At 46.4% G+C, this 21922-nt stretch overlaps 1 protein-coding gene across 1 annotated transcript; it reads right to left on the reverse strand.

Annotated features, from left to right (window-relative positions):
- Positions 1-78: 78 nt before the first annotated feature.
- LOC134572077 (phosphatidylinositol transfer protein beta isoform-like) lies at positions 79-12959 on the reverse strand. Its single transcript, XM_063430885.1, has 11 exons — positions 12851-12959; positions 9424-9454; positions 8110-8255; positions 7635-7734; positions 6647-6721; positions 6471-6554; positions 4848-4925; positions 4641-4751; positions 4297-4419; positions 4124-4197; positions 79-561 (listed from the first exon to the last, which is right to left on the reverse strand). The coding sequence occupies exons 1-10, from the start codon at positions 12955-12957 to the stop codon at positions 4150-4152; spliced, it is 903 nt and encodes a 300-aa protein (XP_063286955.1). The 5' UTR covers positions 12958-12959; the 3' UTR covers positions 79-561; positions 4124-4149.
- Positions 12960-21922: the final 8963 nt, after the last annotated feature.

A 21922-nucleotide genomic window follows, 5' to 3' on the forward strand; every position in this document is an offset into this window, starting at 1 on the left:
AGGCGGGTGCACTCTGTATATGAATACATTAATACATGTACAGTTTACATGTGCAAATGGAGAAGCAACAAATGTCAGTAACTGTTCTGAAGTATCCATTTATATATTAGCATTGGCCAATGTGCAGATTTTGACAACATACATCCCACCCAGAGTCCAAAACGGCCACATTCCCAGCACGAGGACAAAGGGGTAAAGTGACAGCAAGATGATCCCTCGGCCCATGACAAAGACATGCTGCCTGTTCCAAGACACGCACACACAGGGTCATTTTTACCCCACGCCCTTCATCCCTCCTCCTTTGCTGGTGAGAAGGTAATGAAGGTCTGGCAGGGACTACTTGAAGGATGGATGGCTCTGGAGGTCTGTTGCAGGTAAACTCATAAAAATGGATGGTGGGTAACAGAAGCCAGGACGTCAAAAGAAAAACGGAATATAAAGTCGGAGATTGAGGATCTGTGGTGGGTCCCTCAATGTCACAAGTTCTTCGTAGAACACACGCAGGAAAAATCCAGCACAAGAGAGGAAGGAAGATTGGACAGGCTGGAGCCTGAGGGGAATCTGCAAGGAAAGAGACACAATGAAGGCAGTGAATTAAAATGACAGAGTCCTAGGATTGTTACAATAAACTTGACTGAACAACTTTAGCTTAAAGAAGCAGTGTTTGTGTATAGAATACGGCCATACAGTCTCACTGCTCAATTCTCTGACATTTATGAGTTAAATCCCTTATGCTTCTGTTTATACAGCCCTAGCCACACGTCCCCTGGCTGTGACTGACACAGCCTGCATGAAAGCAAAATGGTTTCATTTTCACCCAGATCTTAACATGTTTTAGAAGTTTTATAACCTGCTCTGGAAATTGAACTTTCATCACATGCAGGAAGGTCCTGCAGGGTCTATAAGGCTGTTAACAGTGCAGAAGAATAGAAATCCTAAATTAAATAAACTGTGCAATATGGGAAGTGTAAACATTAGATTACTCTTTACAGGAAGTGTTGAGGAAAGGCTGTGTAAGTCACATGCAGGGAGGTGTGACTAGGGCTGCATTACCAAAGTGATTTAACTCATAAATGGCCGAGAATTTAGCAGTGAGATACAGGAGCATTATCTAAACACCAAAACACATCATTACAGTAAAGTTGTTTTAGTGCCTATAGTGTCCCTTTAAATAATAAAATGAATACAGTTTAACTTAAAAAATGGATGTCACTTGTGATGAAAAAAATCTTGCTGGCATTGAATAAAAACTTTTTTGTAAAAAAATAATATATATATTGATGACAAATCATTGGGTTTTTTTTTGCAAAAAAACAAATTAAAAATAAATAAATAAAAACTTTATAAAAACTCTGCTATTGCATTTTGTTCTGACCCACTGGCAAATGGTTTCAAGGCTCCCCCGAATCTTGAAAAAAAGCAGATGACACAAAACTCTGTAAAATAATACAATGTGAGCAAGATATCACTTTGCTGCAGAGGGATTTAGATAGACTGGGACTAAAATGGCAGATTAAATTTAATGTTGAAAAATGCAAAGTTATGCACTTCGGTGTAAAGAATGCAAAAGCAACGTATACCCTTAATGGAAGCGAATTAGGGATAACAACACATGAAAAGGACTTGGGAATTGTTATAGACGATAAACTATGCAACAATGTGCAATGTCAATCAGCAGTGGCCAAGGCCAGTAGGGTATTGTCATGCATGAAAAAGGGCATTCATTCTCGGGACGAGAATATCATTTTGCCTCTTTATAAGACCACATATTGAATATGCTGTGCAATTTTGGGCACCTGTTCTAAAGAAGGATATTATGGCACTAGAAAAAGTGCAGAGGCGGGCAATAAATTAATAAAAGGAATGGAACATATCAGCTATGAAAGGTTAATACATTTAAATCTATTTAGTTTAGAAAAAAGTCGCCTGAGAGGGGATTTGATAACATTATACAAATATATTCGGACATGTTCAGCGCACGCGGCGCAGACAGACACCTCTATAGATACCAGGAATACACACCTCACCCACCGAACGACACCCACACACACAACTCAAACCAAACACAGCACACAAACTATGATCACTAACAAGGATGCAATAGACATGCCCGAACAGCCTCTGCGCAGGCACCTATACGTCACCCCTGATGCTAGGTGAAATGAGCCTCGGCGCAGGCGATAAAACACTACGATAGACGTATTGAGAAACACGCCTCTGCGCAGGCAACTAAACAATATGTTAGATGCCGGGTATGAAACGCCCCCGCGCAGACACCTGACAGCTTCGATTAATACAACGAGGAACACACCTCCACACAAGCGATCGACTGCAATGTGTACAGGCGACCGTAAACCACATCCACGACATGACACGGATAATAATGTCCGCAACAAAATTACATTAGTCACAAATAACCACCCCTGGGATAGCTATGTGAAAGGTCAAAAGCATAGCACTTTCATTATCCACCTAGGTAAAGTAACTAAACGACGCAAGCCTTTACATGCTCCTCAAGGTACCATTGTAATTCCACAAGGGCCAATGCAGAACCACCATACACTGTTGTTTGCAATACACAATTATTGTTCTGTTACTAGACATGTATGTCGAAATGTTAATTCAGAATACTGAGGTTATGTGTTCAATTTTTGCTTAGACATAAGCACCCATGCAAAGTTTATGTACGATAAAATGACCTGATTAATTCGCCTCTGCGCAGGTGATAATTTACATCTATTCTTCTATACTGATGCTTAAGCCTCTGCGCAGGCGACTGTTCGCTTTCATGAAACTCAGTTTGATGTATGAATACCTGACATGATACCAATAAACATATTTAAAACAAATATATTCGGGGCCAATACAAACCATTGTGTGGAAATCTATTCACAAACCGGACTTTACATAGGACACAAGGCCATGCGTTTAAACTGGAAGAAAGAAGATTTTGTCTAAGGCAAAGGAAAGGTGTTTTTTTTTACTGTAAGAACAATCAGGATGTGGAATTCTCTGCCTGAAGAAGTGGTTTTATCAGAGTCCATACAGATGTTCAAACAGCTACTAGATGCAAACTTGCAAAAACAGAATTCAAGGATATAATCTTTCAATTTAGGGTAATAACTGCTTGATCCATGGATAAATCTGACTGCCATTCTGGGGTCAAGAAGGATTTTTTTTCCTAGCTTGTTGCAAAATTGGAAGTGCTTCAAACTGGGTTTTTTTGCCTTCTTTTGGATCAACAGCAAAAACAAATGTGAGGAAAGCTGAACTTGATGGACGCAAGTCTCTTTTCAGCTATGTAACTATATAAAGAGGTCCAGGGCTAGATCCTTTCCTCACAGTGTATAGAGGGGTATCTATAAGACATCAATGATGAAATCCAAAGGTGGCTGATCATCTGTTGTTACTGCATGTTGTGGGTAGGATCATACGATATGGAAAGGTATACGTTTTGTCTGTAACAAATGTGCTAAACCTTGATATAGAGGAGTAACCGAAGGACACACTACTAAGCCTTTAGTCCCTATTTTGGCATGTTTGTTAATTCTGCTATTGTAGCTCTCTCCGGTACCACGTTTAGGATATAACTCCTGCCAGTGTCCCCAAGGGATTGGGAAAATCAGAGCCCAGCAGAAACACAACGTAGCTTTAATACCAGTGTGTAAACATTGCAGAGATACGCAGAGATATATATCTCTAGAAATGCCCACAAAAAAACAAAACAAAACCAACTTAATAAAATACAGAAAAATGATGTAATGGTTTTCAATATTTTATAGTACAAGATAAACAAAGGCTCACCTTGTGTGACCGACAAATGTCAGAGGAAGTAGAAGACGAAAGAGCCGTATTACAATATTGTATGGAACATACCTTGGGCTGTAGAGAACCATGTTACACGGTGACAACCAAAGACGTCAAAATCATCATTGTAATTCTGCCTCTCTGTGGTTGACATGTGTACTGCAGGATATTGATTTGTGATCATGCCAGCTCTATTTATCAGCAGTGTAAATGGATTTTATTCCATGTACAATACAAAACACTAGATCTGAAACCCAAAGTTTGAGGTGCAGATAGGAAGCTGAATGCAGAGAATTCCTTTCACAATTACACTCACCCATTACATCTGGGCACCCAGACACTTTAATCATCTTTTGCAGTCATCCCTCTAACAGCTCCTTTCTGTCGCATCTGCAAAAAAAAAAGCGCAGGAGAAAAATCAGGATTTATACAGCAGCAAGGCAAAGAAACCCCCATCATAGCACAGAATGCCCGCCCACTGCGTCTCACTTCATCAAGCTCTCTCTGTGTCTCGTCCTCCATCCGACGGATGTCCTCCATGGTCAGATCTACCCACCGGTCCAGCGAGCAAAACAGCTGCCTGTGGAAATTCGTGAAGAGACGTTTCTCTTGCTGCCGGAGGGAGAGATAAAAGGCTAAATTAATTAAAATAAATACAAATCTGCAAATGGAGCTTGCAAATGAGGCAGAGATTGGAGTAGGCGGGAAAACTGGACCATCCAGCAACATGGAGTGCAGAAGGACCTGACTCCCTATACAGAGCTATAAATACCTACACGCTATACCTAATGTATGGAGCCATCCTGTGCCAGGGTATAGTAACGAAGACTTACCTTCTGAATAAATTTCTCCACTCGGCCCTGGAGTCCCCACCATCGAAACTTCACTGTCACCAGTTTGTAGGCACACATGTGAGGGGATGAGGGGTTATTGGCCAGTTCCCTCTGCAGCCAGAAAAAGGATACAAAGTGGGTTAGTCACCTGGACTGATGGAAATCCCCTGAGTGCCAACAGCAGACATGTAAACGAAAAGCTCCCACCTTCCAATCCTGGTTTAATGGCCCTCGACCAGTCTTCTCTGATCTGAAGGTCGCAGGATCTTCATTGGGTTTATAATCCTGAAAAATGAATTAGAGGCAGCAACGTGAAACAAATGGTTAAATACTTTATCTCTCATCTCGGCCCATGAAGCCAGCCATGGAATGAGTTTGATTAGACATCCTTCCCTATCCACCCAGAGAGCAATGCATTCTGAAAGACTACTCTGAAGATTAACAGAGCAATTAGAGAGACCAGAAAAACGGGTAAACAATTTCTGCTCATCCACACAGTTAAAATTTAGAATAAAACAAAGGACAAGAGTCTGTCAACTTTTCATGACAAAATGACCTACTGCCACTTTCTAGACAATCTACCATGACTTTCCTAGAGCAGTGGTTCCCAACACATTCCCCATGGCTCACCAACAACCCAGGATTGATTTATTTTCCGGTTTTATTCCAATACAGATACTGACACCACCTGGATTGTTGGTGGGCCATGAGGACTGGTTTGGGAAACACGGTCCTAGAAGTTGTATAGTAAAAATGTCACTGCATCCCACAACTTATAACAAGAATCCAGGTATGCCACTTGTGTCAGTCGCAGGAATGGTACCCACTGCTTGAGGAGAACACAATCTTACATTATGTCTGTCTACAACGTTCCCTGGTAATTTAGTAAGCCCAGAGTGAATATATACACCAACCCGGGGCGGCACTCACATCGAGGACGACAGGTCAGCACAGAGTGAATATACACACGAACCCAGGACGGCATTCACATCGAGGACGACAGGTCAGCCAAGAGTGAATATATACCCCAACAGATGGAGGCCCAGAGTGAATATATACACCAACCCGGGGCGGCACTCACATCGAGGACGACATGTCAGCACAGAGTGAATATATACCCCAACAGATGGAGGCACAGAGTGAATATATACACCAACCCGGGGCGGCACTCACAGAGGAAGACGTGTCAGCACAGAGTGAATATATACACCAACCCAGGGCGGCACTCACATCGAGGACGACATGTCAGCACAGAGTGAATATATACCCCAACAGATGGAGGCACAGAGTGAATATATACACCAACCCGGGGCGGCACTCACAGAGGAAGACGTGTCAGCACAGAGTGAATATATACACCAACCCAGGGCGGCACTCACATCGAGGACGACATGTCAGCACAGAGTGAATATACACACGAACCCAGGACGGCACTCACATCGAGGACGACAGGTCAGCCCACAGTGAATATATACCCCAACAGATGGAGGCCCAGAGTGAATATATACACCAACCCGGGGCGGCAATCACATCGAGGACGACATGTCAGCACAGAGTGAATATATACCCCAACAGATGGAGGCACAGAGTGAATATATACACCAACCCAGGGCGGCACTCACATCGAGGACGACAGGTCAGCACAGAGTGAATACATATACCAACCCAGGATGGCACTCACATCGAGGACGACAGGTCAGCACAGAGTGAATATATACACCAACCCAGGGCGGCACTCACATCGAGGACAACAGGTTGAGTCTAACTTTATTGCAAACATCATGCCACACACACACACCAGATCGCTCAGCCAATGCGGTTGCTACTCACATCTTCCGAGACTTGTGAACGATCAGCAATGTCGATATTCACAACTTCCACGTCTTTCCACGTCTCGGCATCCAAACAGTGTACCTGTCACACAGGGAGGAGAGAGGAACATTTAACGTGGAGGCAAGAAGGAGAGGATTGTGATATAAGGTTATATAGTGAACACAAGGGCTTACATTTTCCTGATCGCCCAAGTCAGGTTTATGCCATGTCTCAATTTTGATGAAGAAATCGTCTTTCATGTACTCATTCTGCAAAATCCAAAACAAAACATTAGAATCCCTGGGTGTCCTCCATGAAGACAGATACACACAGCTGCACCTTATAATTTGCCCAAATTAGGACCAGCATGTCGATTAGTATCCTCCACACTGTACAGGGCTATTCAGTAATATGGGAAATGTCAGGAATTTCAAAATCAAGGCCAGAGTAGTTCAAATAAACACTTTTCCAGCTCGGTTACTTTGACCTTAAATTTGGAATTCACCTAAAATTAATGTAAATTCCCCATTTACTGAATAACCCAGAAAATGACTACATGCTGAAAATATGCATATAAGGGTAAAATACAACACACAAGAAATACAGAACAGTAATACAAGTAATAAATCCTAGTCCAAGATAGTCAGCCCAAAATTGGACTCTTTGCCTTTAAAAATTCCCAGTTGAATGAATAATACCCAGAGTGTAAAAAAAGTAAATTGTATAACGGTGTCTATGACGTTTATTTATTAATTCTTCTATAAACTTTTTGTATTTTAAATTAAACAAAAGAAAACCAAAACACGATGTAATTAAATTAGAAAGGATGGGAGTTTAGGTCTGAAGTGGTCAAAGGGCTAGATTAGGGCATGAACCCAGAATTTATTACAAGTAAATATAGAGAGGAATCTCTGACAAAACAAGTTGATGATAAATGTATTACGATGTATTCAAGCTAACCTTAAACGTGTGATTATAATTGCAGTAAAAAAATAAATAAAATCAATATCTCCGGTTTAGCTGCTCATTAAAGCCAATGGTAGAAATGTTTAAACTTACCGTTACAACTATGAGTGCCGAACAAATCCACGAACGCAGCGGGGAGCGACAGGGAGAAAAAGGAAACATGTTAGAAAGTGCTGCTTTAACAGATTACAGCGTTCAGAGACAGACTCAGACTACCGGCTTACTTGTGCGACAGTACGGATACGCGTTCCAGGCTTTCTCATGGACTACCAAGGATCCCTCAGGGGCCAACATTTTAACAAAACCAGGGACTTTACTGCAACACAACAGAAAGAAGAAGAAGGGTATGAATCCAACAATGGACAAACGTCATTACTACAAATTAAACACGTGCTACATCACAAGGTTGATCTTCTAGGAGAGATAAACACGTAAATGCTCTCACTAACCTCAAAACGTTAAGGGTTCAAGAAAGTCTACAGTTACATCCAAACAATACGGTATATACGTAAAATAAAATAGGATTTGAAATATTAAGATATTTAAAGAGTCGCTGGGGACTGCCTTAACATATGGGGTCATACCATTTTCAGACCCCCATATGCCGCCCCTCCCCCCCATGTTGCTGGGTCATGTGGATCGGTTTGTGAAACACAGCTCTTAAAGGTCCGGTCTGTAAATAAACACTCACCTCTGTAAGTAATATATCTTGTGGGTATACTGTCCCTTCTCGCCATCCCTCTCGTATGGTTCATTCTTAAGAACTTCGATACCTTCCCCCCCTCCGGTGTTATCCTTACTGGCTTCAGCAACGGAGAAGAGCTGACCCACCTGGTACTGTCATATATCAAAAATACACAATACACACAGAAAATTAAACAAACGTAGGATTAATAGGGGTCATTTCATGCTGTAGTATCAATTACTATTCTGCTGCAAAGTAATTGCATGCCAAGTAATTACAACTATAAGTCCAAAGTATGTGGACACCTGACCATCACACCTAAATGACCTTGTTGGACATTCCATTACAAAACCACAGGGATTAATATGGAGTTACTCTCCATTATTCACTGATGTTGGACAAGCAGGTCTAGCTCACAGTTGATTTTCCAATTAATCCCAAAGATGTTCAGTGGGGTCGAGGTTAACGGACAGTGCAGTATAAATGTCTTTGTGAACCTTGCTTTATGCACAGGGGCTTAATCAAGTTGGATCAGGAAAGCTTTCTCCTAACTGTTAACACAAAGTTGTAAAAATCCAATTGTCTAAAATGTTTTCGTAGCATTAAGATGAGCCTTCACTGGAACTAAGGGGCCAAGCCGTGTCAAATGGTATCGAAGTAAAAAACAGACCCAAGCCATTGTCCCTCCTTCACAAACTCTTACAGTAGGCACTATACATTCCAGCAGCTAGTGTTCTCCTTGCATCTGCCAAACCTAGATTTTCTTCACCGTGATTTATGATTCATCACTCCAGAGAACATGGTTCCTCTGCTCCATAATCGTGTGGCGACATGATCCACATCACTCCAGCCGACGCATGGCATTGTGCATGTTGATGTGCAGCTTGTGTAACGCTGCTCTGTCATGGAAACCCATTTCCTGATGTGCAGTTCTTGTGTTGATGACGCGTTCAGAGACAGTTTGGAACGCTGCTTAGAATGATGCAGAATTCTTACGCAATATGCTCTGCCACTCCAAGTATGAGTGAAAGTAGCAGTTTAAGGCTGGGGTTTTGATGCTCCAAGTCAATAATCATACACAGCTGATTGGAGAACCGACTTGTGGTGCAATTGCCAAATTTAAATCACTGGGTTCTTCTGTATGACCCATTGTACATCCACTCCATGTCTATAGAGATTTCACGGCAATATGCAGGGTGTTATACACGGTTAGCAATGGATGCAATGATTAGTAAGGGTGTCCACCTACTTTTGGACATATAGTGTACAAACAAAAGCTAAGCCGTGACAAACAGACAGAATACACCGGCACACACTTACTTCTTCCACAGATATGGGCAGAACAACACGGCTGTAAGAGAGGGAACATTAGAAACACATTACTGATGGTAAAATGTAATTTACATAGATTATCCCCCACACTCCATACCACATGCACACACTTTGCTAACCTAACCTTGAATGGGTTTCAGTATCTCTGGATAATTCTCAATACAGCTATTTCACTGTTAAATTGGTGACATCATTCAAGCTGCCTCCCTCCAATGTTGGGCTTGGTCTTCAAAAAAAGCAAAATGTGGCCTCCAATTCACACAATACTCAGTCAGCCATGGCCAGCAGGAAAATTACTGCAGCTATTGGGGGGCAGATAATTGATAATTGAATGCTTATTCAACCTCAAAAAGGATGTTCTGTCACTTAGGGTGCGGAGGATCTGCATAGTGGAATTTGCAGTTGATAATAGCTGGATTAGCACACCCCACAAGGTGTCACACCCCACAGCTAGGAAGTTAGAATGTTTACCAACAGCGAGCCCCCAGCTACGATCCTTTCCCCCCCGGCAGCGAGAACCTCGCTGCGATCCTTTCCCCCCCCAGCAGCGAGAACCTCGCTGCGATCCTTTCCCCCCCCCGGCAGCGAGAACCTCGCTGCGATCCTTTCCCCCCCCCGGCAGCGAGAACCTCGCTGCGATCCTTTCCCCCCCCCCGGCAGCGAGAACCTCGCTGCGATCCTTCCCCCCCCCCCCCCCCCCGGCAGCGAGAACCTCGCTCCGATCCTTTCCCCCCCCGGCAGCGAGAACCTCGCTGCGATCCTTCCCCCCCCCCCGGCAGCGAGAACCTAGCTGCGATCCTTCCCCCCCCCCGGCAGCGAGAACCTCGCTGCGATCCTTCCCCCCCCCCGGCAGCGAGAACCTCGCTGCGATCCTTCCCCCCCCCCGGCAGCGAGAACCTCGCTGCGATCCTCCCCCCCCCCCCCGGCAGCGAGAACCTCGCTGCGATCCTTCCCCCCCCCCCCGGCAGCGAGAACCTCGCTGCGATCCTTTCCCCCCCGGCAGCGAGAACCTCGCTGCGGTCCTTCCCCCCCCCCCCCCGGCAGCGAGAACCTCGCTGCGATCCTTCCCCCCCCGGGCAGCGAGAACCTTGCTGCGATCCTTCCCCCTCCACGGCAGCGAGAACCTCGCTGCGATCCTTCCCCCTCCACGGCAGCGAGAACCTCGCTGCGATCCTTTTCCCCCCCCGGCAGCGAGAACCTCGCTGCGATCCTTCCCCCCCCCCCCGGCAGCGAGAACCTCGCTGCGATCCTTTCCCCCCCCCCCGGCAGCGAGAACCTCGCTGCGATCCTTTCCCCCCCCCCCGGCAGCGAGAACCTCGCTGCGATCCTTTTCCCCCCCCGGCAGCGAGAACCTCGCTGCGATCCTTTTCCCCCCCCGGCAGCGAGAACCTCGCTGCGATCCTTTTCCCCCCCCGGCAGCGAGAACCTCGCTGCGATCCTTTTCCCCCCCCGGCAGCGAGAACCTCGCTGCGATCCTTTTCCCCCCCCGGCAGCGAGAACCTCGCTGCGATCCTTTTCCCCCCCCGGCAGCGAGAACCTCGCTGCGATCCTTTTCCCCCCCCGGCAGCGAGAACCTCGCTGCGATCCTTTTCCCCCCCCGGCAGCGAGAACCTCGCTGCGATCCTTTCCCCCCCCCCGGCAGCGAGCCCCCGGCTGCGATCCTTCCCCCCCCCCGCAGCGAGCCCCCGGCTACGATCCTTTCCCCCGACAGCGAGCCCCCGGCTACGATCCTTTCCCCCGACAGCGAGCCCCCGGCTACGATCCTTTCCCCCGACAGCGAGCCCCCGGCTACGATCCTTTCCCCCGACAGCGAGCCCCCGGCTACGATCCTTTCCCCCGACAGCGAGCCCCCGGCTACGATCCTTTCCCCCCGACAGCGAGCCCCCGGCTACGATCCTTTCCCCCGACAGCGAGCCCCCGGCTACGATCCTTTCCCCCGACAGCGAGCCCCCGGCTAGGATCCTGTACCGACAGCGAGCCCCCGGCTAGGATCCTGTACCGACAGCGAGCCCCCGGCTAGGATCCTGTACCGACAGCGAGCCCCCGGCTAGGATCCTGTACCGACAGCGAGCCCCCGGCTAGGATCCTGTACCGACAGCGAGCCCCCGGCTAGGATCCTGTACCGACAGCGAGCCCCCGGCTAGGATCCTGTACCGACTGCGAGCCCCCGGCTAGGATCCTGTACCGACTGCGAGCCCCCGGCTAGGATCCTGTACCGACAGCGAGCCCCCGGCTAGGATCCTGTACCGACAGCGAGCCCCCGGCTAGGATCCTGTACCGACAGCGAGCCCCCGGCTAGGATCCTATACCGACAGCGAGCCCCCGGCTAGGATCCTGTACCGACAGCGAGCCCCCGGCGAGGTTCCTGTACCGACAGCAAGCCACCCCGCTAGGATCCTTTTCCCCGACAGCGAGCACCCTGGCCCCAGTAAGCCGGCTGTGGCCCCCAGTAAGCCGGCTCCTCTCCAGGATGTGGCCCCCAGTAAGCCGGCTCCTCTACCAGCTGTGGACCCCATATCCCGGCTCCTCTACCAGCTGTGGCGCCCTGTATCCGCGCTCCTCTCCCCGCTGTGGCGCCCTGTATCCGGGCTCCTCTCCCTGCTGTGGCCCCCAGTAACCCGGCTCCTCTCCCGGCTGTGGCCCCCTGTATCTGGGCTCCTCTACCGGCTGTTGCCCCCAGTAACCAGGCTGTGGCCCCCAGTAGCCTGGCTCCTCTACCAGCTGTGGCCCCCAGTAACTCGGCTCCTCCCCCGGCTGTGGCCCCCAGTAACCCGGCTCCTCTCCCGGCTGTGGCCCCCATAACCCGGCTCCTCTCCCGGCAGTGGCCCCCAGTAGCCTGGCTCCTCTACCAGCTGTGGCCCTCAGTAACCCGGCTGTGGCCTCCAGTAGCCTGGCTCCTCTACCAGCTGTAGCCCCCAGTAACCAGGCTCCTCCCCCGGCTGTGGCCCCCAGTAGCCTGGCTCCTCTACCAGCTGTGGCCCTCAGTAACCCGGCTTCTCCCCCGGCTGTGGCCCCCAGTAGCCTGGCTCCTCTACCAGCTGTGGCCCTCAGTAACCCGGCTTCTCCCCCGGCTGTGGCCCCCAGTAACCCGGCTCCTCTCCCGGCTGTGGCCCCCATAACCCGGCTCCTCTCCCGGCTGTGGCCCCCAGTAGCCTGGCTCCTCTACCAGCTGTGGCCCTCAGTAACCCGGCTGTGGCCCCCAGTAGCCTGGCTCCTCTACCAGCTGTAGCCCCCAGTAATCCGGCTCCTCCCCCGGCTGTGGCCCCCAGTAACCCGGCTCCTCCCCCAGCTGTGGCCCCCAGTAACCCGGCTCCTCCCCCGGCTGTGGCCCCCAGTAACCCGGCTCCTCCCCCAGCTGTGGCCCCCATAACCCGGCTCCTCCCCCGGCTGTGGCCCCCGCTGACAGCGAACTCACAATTCCTTGATTAGAACCATCCTTCCTCCTCCCACCGCCTCAGAAGACCCTGAAACACAGGCCGGAAACCGGAAACCAGGCCGCCCAGACGGGGAGGAGGGACACATGTTGCAGCCGCTTCCGGGTAGCGAACCAGTGACGTCATCTCCATGCGCGGCGCAATGTGAAAGCGGTGTATGTGCCCCGAGGGTGGCGGGAGGGGGGAGGAGGGAGGCGGTTGCTAAGCGACGGAGAGTCTCTGGTTCTTCAGCTGTTTGTCACTAAATATAATAAACTCAGTATTACAGTATGATGCAGCCTCACTATAAATTATAATAATAATATAATAATATAATATACTCAGTATTACTGTATGATGCAGCCTCACTATAAATTATAATAATAATATAATAATATAATATACTCAGTATTACCGTATGATACAGCCTCACTATAAATTATAATAATAATAATAATAATAATAATAATATAATATACTCAGTATTACTGTATGATGCAGCCTCACTATAAATTATAATAATAATATAATAATATAATAAACTCAGTATTACCGTATGATACAGCCTCACTATAAATTATAATAATAATAATAATAATAATAATATAATAAACTCAGTATTACTGTATGATACAGCCTCACTATAAATTATAATAATAATAATAATAATAATAATAATAATAATAATAATACTATAATATATTCAGTATTACTGTATGATACAGCCTCACTGTAAATAATAATAATAATAATAATAATAATAATATAATAAACTCAGTATTACTGTATGATGCAGCCTCACTATAAATAATAATAATAATAATATAATAATATAATATACTCAGTATTACTGTATGATACAGCCTCACTATAAATAATAATAATAATAATAATAATAATATAATAATATAATAATAATAATATAATATATTCAGTATTACTGTATGATGCAGCTTCACTATAATTTATAATAATAATAAGCAGGAGGTCCATAGCTGCCATATGTCGTCCGGACAGACCAGACCCTCCGTCCGGGCCCCCGGCGCCGCCGCGCAAAACTTCCTCCACTGTAAACGAGACAGTGCGTCAGCAATGATATTCAAGAACCCAGGCACATGACGTGCACGAAAAACAATGTTAAATTGCATACAAAACAATAGAAAATGTTGCAACAAGCGAATTACTAGGATAGAAGAGGCAGATAACTGATTGACCGCTGACACCACTGCCATGTTATCCCTCAATATGGGTCCCCATAATGCTACCCCGCTACTAAGGGAAACAGTTCCAAAAATGCCAGATTGGGAATGATGAGATTCAATTTCCATTCCCGAGGCCATGGTTCTGCACACCATTGTCCTGCAAAATATGCCCCAAAATCCACACTCCCGGAAGCATCCGTAAAGAGTTCCAATTCTCGAGAATGGACCGCTGGCTCCCGAAAAAAGACCCGCCTGTTAAATTCCCGAATGAACACATCCCACACTGCTAAATCCTCCTTCATTGGGAGAGTAACTCTAATAAAATGATGAGGGGAACTAATCCCTCCCGTCGCCTTTGCCAAAAAACAATTGAAAATTCTCCCCACCAGTATGATTTGACAAGCAAAATTCAAACGACCAAACAAGGATTGCAGTGTTCTCAATGTCACTTTACACTCTGCCCGAACTTCCCGGATGGCTTGGCACAACGCCACCAACTTGTCTTCCGGCAAACAACAAATTCCCCCGCTACCGAATCAATTTCCAGACCCAAAAAACTGATACATGAGGTCGGTCCCACCGTTTTGTCAGCCGCCAAAGGGACTCCAAATACATGGGCAACCCATTCCAGTGTCTGCAACCCTAAGCGACAGGCATCCGAACCGGTGGGACCGACACACAGGAAATCATCCAGATAATGAACTATAAACTTGCTACCCGTTTCTATCTTGACCACTCATTCCAGGAAAGTACTACATTTTTCGAAATAAGTGCATGAGATGGAGCATTCCATGGGCAAACAAAGGTCAACGAAGTACTCACCCTCAAAGTAACAGCCCAAAAGGTGGTGACAATCGGAATGAATTGGTAACAGGCGAAAAGCCGATTCCACGTCAGCTTTCGCCATCTACGCCCCACGCCCCGCATGCCTAACCAACTCGACAACATTGTTGAATGATGTATAAGACACCACGCATAAGTCCGTGTCAATGTCGTCATTAACTGACGACCCTTTTGGGTACGAAAGATGATGTATATAACGGTACTTCCCCGGCTCTTTCTTTGGCACCACTCCTAAAGGAGAAACACGAAGATCAGGCATAGGTGGGTCAACGAAGGGGCCTGCCATCCTTCCCAGTTGGACCTCCTTAGCTAATTTAACCCTTACCACATCTGGAAATTCTGCTACCGATTTTAAATTATGGAACCGGTGTTCCAGGCTCTGATCCTGAATCGGAATGACAAAACCGTGTGTAAAGCCTTCCCGCAGCAGCGTCGCATCCGCCTGGTTAACGTAGCGGTTTAGCCATGGTAGCATCGCGCTGACTCTCACCAACGTTGATTCCAGTGGAAGTAGATGGGGCCGCGGTATTGCCCCCACCCCCAGCTGCCGCTTTCCCTTGGTTGAGGCTGTGCGCCCCTCCGCAGCCAAAGCACTCATGCTTAAACCTACAAGTTGAGCCACACTTACATTGTCCCTCGTTGAATGACCAACATAAACCTTTCTTGTGCAAGGCCGACGAGGTGGAGGCTGAGCCCCGGACTGAAAAGGTGATACCGATTTTTGTGCCATCATGAGCTTGATCCATAAAGGCAGGTCCATTTGGTCCCACTGCATGCCTGGGTTAGCAGAGAGACGGTGCCGAAACTGCTCATCGTAGCGCCACCAAGCTAAACCCCCATACGTCCTATATGCCTCCCATATGCAATCCAAATAACACAAAAGTTGAGAGCACCCCTCCAGATATTTTTCAACTAGCACACTGGCTAAAATGCAGAACACCCGTAACCAATTACCAAAAGATTTTGGTATCTTACGATACTTCCGTCTTTTCTCTTCCTCCTCCTTCTTCACGTCCTTTTTATCTTCTTCCTTTAAATCGATGTATTCCTTCAATGGGAGAAGTGCATAGATTTCCAGGAATTCGCCTTTCCATATTTTTCTTTTAATTCCGTTTTTAAGTGACAACCGAGCGGCCTGGCAAAAGATACGTGTACATTTTGCAGCGCAGCATCCGGAACGCTACCCGCCAGTTCAATACGTTCATCACCGACGTCCGTGCACTCCAACGTCAATGCCCCAGCCGTGACTTCTGACCTTCTCACTATTAGCTGTGACAACCGTGGAGCCCCTGCGCCTGAACCCCCTGAACTTGGCTCCCAGACTTGCCCAAAACTTCCTGGCTGATCCTGCCCTGAGCACCAATTATCTAGAAAAAGTCTAAAGACTTGTAGCTGTATCTCCGCTGTCCAAGGACCCAGGAGTTAATGCCAACATTCTGGGACCCGTGTCCTAGACCCGCACCAACAATCTGTAAGGAGATGAAGACATGGGTAGGGCGTCTGTCCGGCTCCTCACCTGCCCACTTTCCCACTGAATACCCCTACTCGAGATATGCGAGCTCCATCCGACGTACTGGCCCTGGTGGCCATCATAGATCGCTAACTCGTTGGCTAGCATCCTGTCAGGGAAGCTCCCGCTATCGGACTTGGAATCACTCCCCCTATCAAACGACAAATTAGCCCACTGCTGCTGTCTCTGGCCCCAATTTTCGGCATCAGGGGCCATTCACTAGTGCATCCATACCTAATGGGGTGCTGCGCCACCTGTTCATGTTGCCTTCCTAAGTGCCACCCCTTTGCCTGTCGTCCTGCCCTTGCAGATGGCAAGGGCACTAACTGTAGCTTGCTTCCTGGTCTCCTTTTGGGCCTACCTCCTCTGGAGCTGCGCAGTTCTGGGGCCTGAATGCCTGTCGCCTGCGTGGTCTTCCCAGCTCTCTTTGCTCTGCTCCCCGGTCCTGAGTGGCCACCTATCCAAGTCACCCCTACTCCCTTATGTGAAGGAAGTGGACCACTGGGGCCCAACTCACCCGTGCAGGACCGTCAGCAGCCAGCAAGGGGGCTCCTGCTGCACACCTCACTGCTGCCAGCTCTGCTCTTATCCGCAGGCCCTGCTGAAGGGTTCCTCCTCCGTCGCCTCCTGGGACCCGCACTGGGACTCAATCGCTGGGCCAGCCTTGTCCGCCTCGTGGGCCGGTGCAAAGGCGCAGAAGAAGGCCCAGACCCGGGATCCATAGAAGTAAGGCAGTCCTGAACCCAAGAAATTCCCCTCTCTCGAACAGCAGACCGGATTCCATCCATCAGAGCCTCCATGCCAGGATCCATCTGAAAAACAAAGCAGAAAACGCCACACAAACCTGCAGCACACAGCACCACCAGGTAAGTATGGCTAATCTAAAATGTCCGTTATTAATATCTGTATTCCAACTGAAGCCACACCCCCCCTAACCACCTGACCACTAAACCCCACCCCTACATATGCCCTTCGCCTAGCTCTGTCAATGCCCACTCCCCTGAGCTGCGCTGGTCCATGGGCTGCAATCTTTGGCATTGGATTGCGTTTCCACTGACACGTCCTGTCATTTCCAGTCATTGCCCTATGATCCTAATGTAGCTGTTTTCATCCGATTGAAATGCATGTTGTTAACCCTTTTAGGCTCCATGTGTTAAACGGGATGTTTGCTGTGCCACGACTGATGTTTGTTAACCCTTTTAACCAAAATGTCCGTAATTAAATATCCTGCAGATATATATTGACGACCATTGGAGACATCGCTGGTAAGATAAGGACGGCGTGGTATTCTGATTAATATTGATATCACGATTTCTGATGTTAAGAAGTAGAATGGGGCATTGATACCTGGCAGGGGTTCAGTTTCCAGAAGCAGTTTGCGTACAGGGCTATATGCCTTTCATTGCTCCAGATCTGTGATATATGATCTCTGATACTGCCGAGGTTATGGTTCTCATTGCTGGAATCATTGCTTTATCATCATTGGCTACAAAATGGAAATTGGTCGAGATCTGAAGAGGAAATGATAGCCTGGCAGCTGAGGGGCATCTAGTCTGCAAAAACACACAGATAAAAAATGTATTTATGTTTACAATTTCACAAAATTGTTTATATGACAACAAAGTCGTTTATCAAATGCACATAACATATAGGTTGTCATATTTAGAGTTCAATTCCCAGAATTTACAGTCCCTTCAAGGTAAAATACCTTCTTAATTACTTCTCCCTCCACCAGATCCTTACGCATGGACAAGTCATTTTGTGGTCATTTTGTGGTCACAAGCCTACAGTGCTGCCCATCAACAAAATGAGTTATGAGTGAAATTTTTCAATCAGATGTTAACTTACTTTAAATGTTTTGATCTCGTGTTCTGTAGGGTTGTCTTAACAGCATTATAGGCCCGCGGGCAAAGCAGCGCACCGGGGCCCTGCCTACACAACCACTCACAGGAGTGAACGTGTAAATTATCAATAAAATTAAGATTCTAATTATTAGTACCTCCAACAAAATCAGTGTTTAAACATTGCAGAACATGCTGGACAGCAGAGCTTAATCCACACAAATACTTAGTAGGTAGCAGGGACGGCAACTGACATGGACTGTCAGATTAGAACTTTATTATAGCTTGATTTTAGTCTTATTTTATGTACAATTAGTATGTCTATGGTGTTTTCGTAAAGGTCAAATTATGTATTCGCAACAACAACATCTCATGTACAGACCCTGGGGAGATAGCGCAGCTAAGCGGACAAGGGCACATGTAGGAGTGCGGGGATAGATGCATGGGATTGGCTGGGAAGAGTGTGTGGGTGGGATTATGTTCTGTGTAAGTTAGTGTGGGGGAGGTCTTACCTCAGTGCCACTTTGGATTCTGGCCAGCAAACAGCTTCCCTCCCGCCCGCCCTATTGGTATATTTAGTCACAGCTAGCCGGGGGTATGTCCTTGCCAATTGAGTTTGAGGTTACGTTTAAGTATATGGAATGAGATGAACAAGTTGTTTAAGGTCTCAAACCTCCCCTGCTCCAAAGGTTAACATTAGGTTGCCTGAGGTCTCGTGACCATCGAGCGTGGATAAGGTTGGCTGATGGCGGGCATTGGAAAGATATGATTTTTATGACTCTATGTTTATTGGCAAGGACGGTTGGGTCACTGTCACTGTTGGGTCACTGGTATAACACTATGGGTGGAGTTATATATGTATATATGTTAATTTATGCTTATTTATGTCTAACGTTTTGGCTACAGAAAATAAGAGATTTAATAAATAAAGTTATGGATGTGTTATGCAGTAATTTAGTTTGTGATAATAAATGCTGTGGCCTGTTCATCCATACTAAGTGGTCTGTCGTTACTGGGGGGTTGAATGGGGTTAGAGTTTTGTTCTAGGCTGCAGCGCGATTCCCCACTACGTACATACAAGGTAACAGCTGATAGCGAGCTGATTAGTCCAGTTACTGTGAGTTTTTTTTTTGCTGTGGAGCTCTGTGATACTCTCATACACACTGCACATTACTGGGAGTTTTATTGCTGTGGAGCTCTGTGATACATTTTGATATGCACTGAGCATTATTCGAATCATATTGAAGAAATTGGCATTATTGATCTTATTTAACAAATAAATCCCAGTCTAACGTACTCCAGCCTCATATTCTGGGAGCTGTCTCTGCAAAGGGTTAATATTAGGCTTTGTGGTTTTTGAGTAAACCTGTTCATTGCATGTGATTTCGGTTTCCCGTTACCTGCTGTCTTTACAGGAAGTGTATCAGGAAGCACTGCCCGCACATGGCCCATTCTCTGCAACTTTGGACAGATCATCGTTTTCTGGTATACGCTACACGGCACAGTTACGGAATAAATAAAACATAAAGCGCTAATAGTATTCTTTCCCCAATTCCTGTTCTGTAGCCACTGGACAAACGCCCCGTGACACATTGTAGGTCCCTGTTCACTGCACATGCATGGTAGCGTTAAATAATAATAATAATAATAATAATAATAATAATAATTCTGAGCTAACGATAATGCCATTGAGATATTTAACATTCCAAGTATGAGGTTTAGATATTACCCTACTCAATGCTACTGACCTTTCGAAGATCTCTATTAGCCTTCTCAGGAATTAAGCTCAGTTGGACCCCTCTCCACCTGGATACGTCGTCATTTCTAAATAACGATCAGTTATTGATATGCCACCTCTGAGTCCTGCTGGGAGCCCATGCCAGTGTGTGCCAAGTATGGAGGAATTACCATGGAATTATTCATTTATTACCACAATAGCTGGAAAATGAGTGGATTTTGAGCATTTTCCCAGCCTGGCTCCCGTGGCCTAATATTTGCAGTTCCCTGTTCAATTATCTCATAGATCATCATAGAATAACATTTCAATCATTAAACCAAATCGCACAGCTGCCAACATGTGAAAAACCTTTTCAGGGACACGTTGAAGGAGATTTATCAAAGTGTCATTGACATTGCCATCAGAATTCAAACAAAATGCTCAAAATACGCCACGGGTTCCCAGAATGTCAGGAAAGGGAATTAAAGCAAAACTACACTTATTAGAGACATTCCTTATTAACGGGGGCAATACTATAAAATTATGGGTGTCTGGTGGGGATTTATAATTTCAAATATTTTCTTTTTTGTTTAATTAAACCAAACTTTATGAGCACTCCAGCTGCTGACAACTACATGTCCCATGATGCTGCTCACTGAAACCAAATACTGGGAGTATTATTGCTGTGGAGCTCTGTTATACACTCAGACACATTACTGGGAGTATTATTACTGTAGAGCTCTGTTATACACTCAGACACATTACTGTGAGTATTATTACTGTGGGGCTCTGCTATACACTCAGACACATTACTGGGAGTATTATTGCTGTGGAGCTCGGTTATACACTCAGACACATTACTGGGAGTATTATTGCTGTGGAGCTCAGTTATACACTCAGACACATTACTGAGAGTATTATTGCTGTGGAGCTCTGTTATACACTCAGACACATTACTGGGAGTATTATTGCTGTGGAGCTGTGTTATACACTCAGACACATTACTGGGAGTATTATTGCTGTGGGGCTCTGTTATACACTCAGACACATTACTGGGAGTATTATTGCTGTGGAGCTCTGTTATAGATTCAGACACATTACTGGGAGTATTTTTGCTGTGGAGCTCTGTTATACACTCAGACACATTACTGGGAGTATTATTACTGTGGAGCTCTGTTATACACTCAGTCACATTACTGGGAGTATTATTGCTGTGGAGCTCTGTTATACACTCAGTCACATTACTGGGAGTATTATTGCTGTGGGGCTCTGTTATACACTCAGACACGTTACTGGGAGTATTATTGCTGTGGATCTCTGTTATACACTCAGACACATTACTGGGAGTATTATTGCTGTGGGGCTCTGTTATACATTCAGACACATTACTGGGAGTATTATTGCTGTGGGGCTCTGTTATACACTCAGACACATTACTGGGAGTATTATTGCTGTGAAGCTCAGTTATACACTCAGATACATTACTGAGAGTATTATTGCTGTGGAGCTCTGTTATACATTCAGACACATTACTGGGAGTATTATTACTGTGGAGCTCTGTTATACACACAGACACATTACTGGGAGTATTATTGCTGTGTGGCTCTGTTATACACTCAGACACATTACTGGGAGTATTATTGCTATGGAGCTCTGTTATACACTCAGACACATTACTGGGAGTATTATTGCTGTGGAGCTCTGTTATACACTCAGACACATTACTGGGAGTGTTATTGCTGTGGAGCTCTGTTATACATCAGGCACATCAACAATCCTAGAAAAGAGGGACATTAGGAGAGAAAAGAGGGACAGCGGTATTTGAGGAACAAAATAGGGACACTTGGCAGGTATGCTTTCTGTGCAATGGTAGGAAGTAAAGTGTAATCATTTCGTCCTGGTGTTGCGGCGATGTGGAGGAACTGCAAGCTGTCAGGGACCCAAAACAAAGACTGGACTGT

The sequence above is a fragment of the Pelobates fuscus genome, chromosome 8 (assembly GCF_036172605.1).
Source record: "Pelobates fuscus isolate aPelFus1 chromosome 8, aPelFus1.pri, whole genome shotgun sequence".
Lineage (NCBI taxonomy): Eukaryota > Metazoa > Chordata > Amphibia > Anura > Pelobatidae > Pelobates > Pelobates fuscus.

Coding starts and splice junctions, on each gene's coding strand:
- LOC134572077 (XM_063430885.1), bottom strand. CDS start 12,957: ATGTGTCCCTCCTCCCCGTCTGGGCGGCCTGGTTTCCGGTTTCCGGCC. Junction 8,256..9,423: donor TGCCCATATCTGTGGAAGAA/GTAAGTGTGTGC, acceptor GATATATGACAG/TACCAGGTGGGTCAGCTCTT. Junction 6,555..6,646: donor ACTTGGGCGATCAGGAAAAT/GTAAGCCCTTGT, acceptor CCTGTGTGACAG/GTACACTGTTTGGATGCCGA.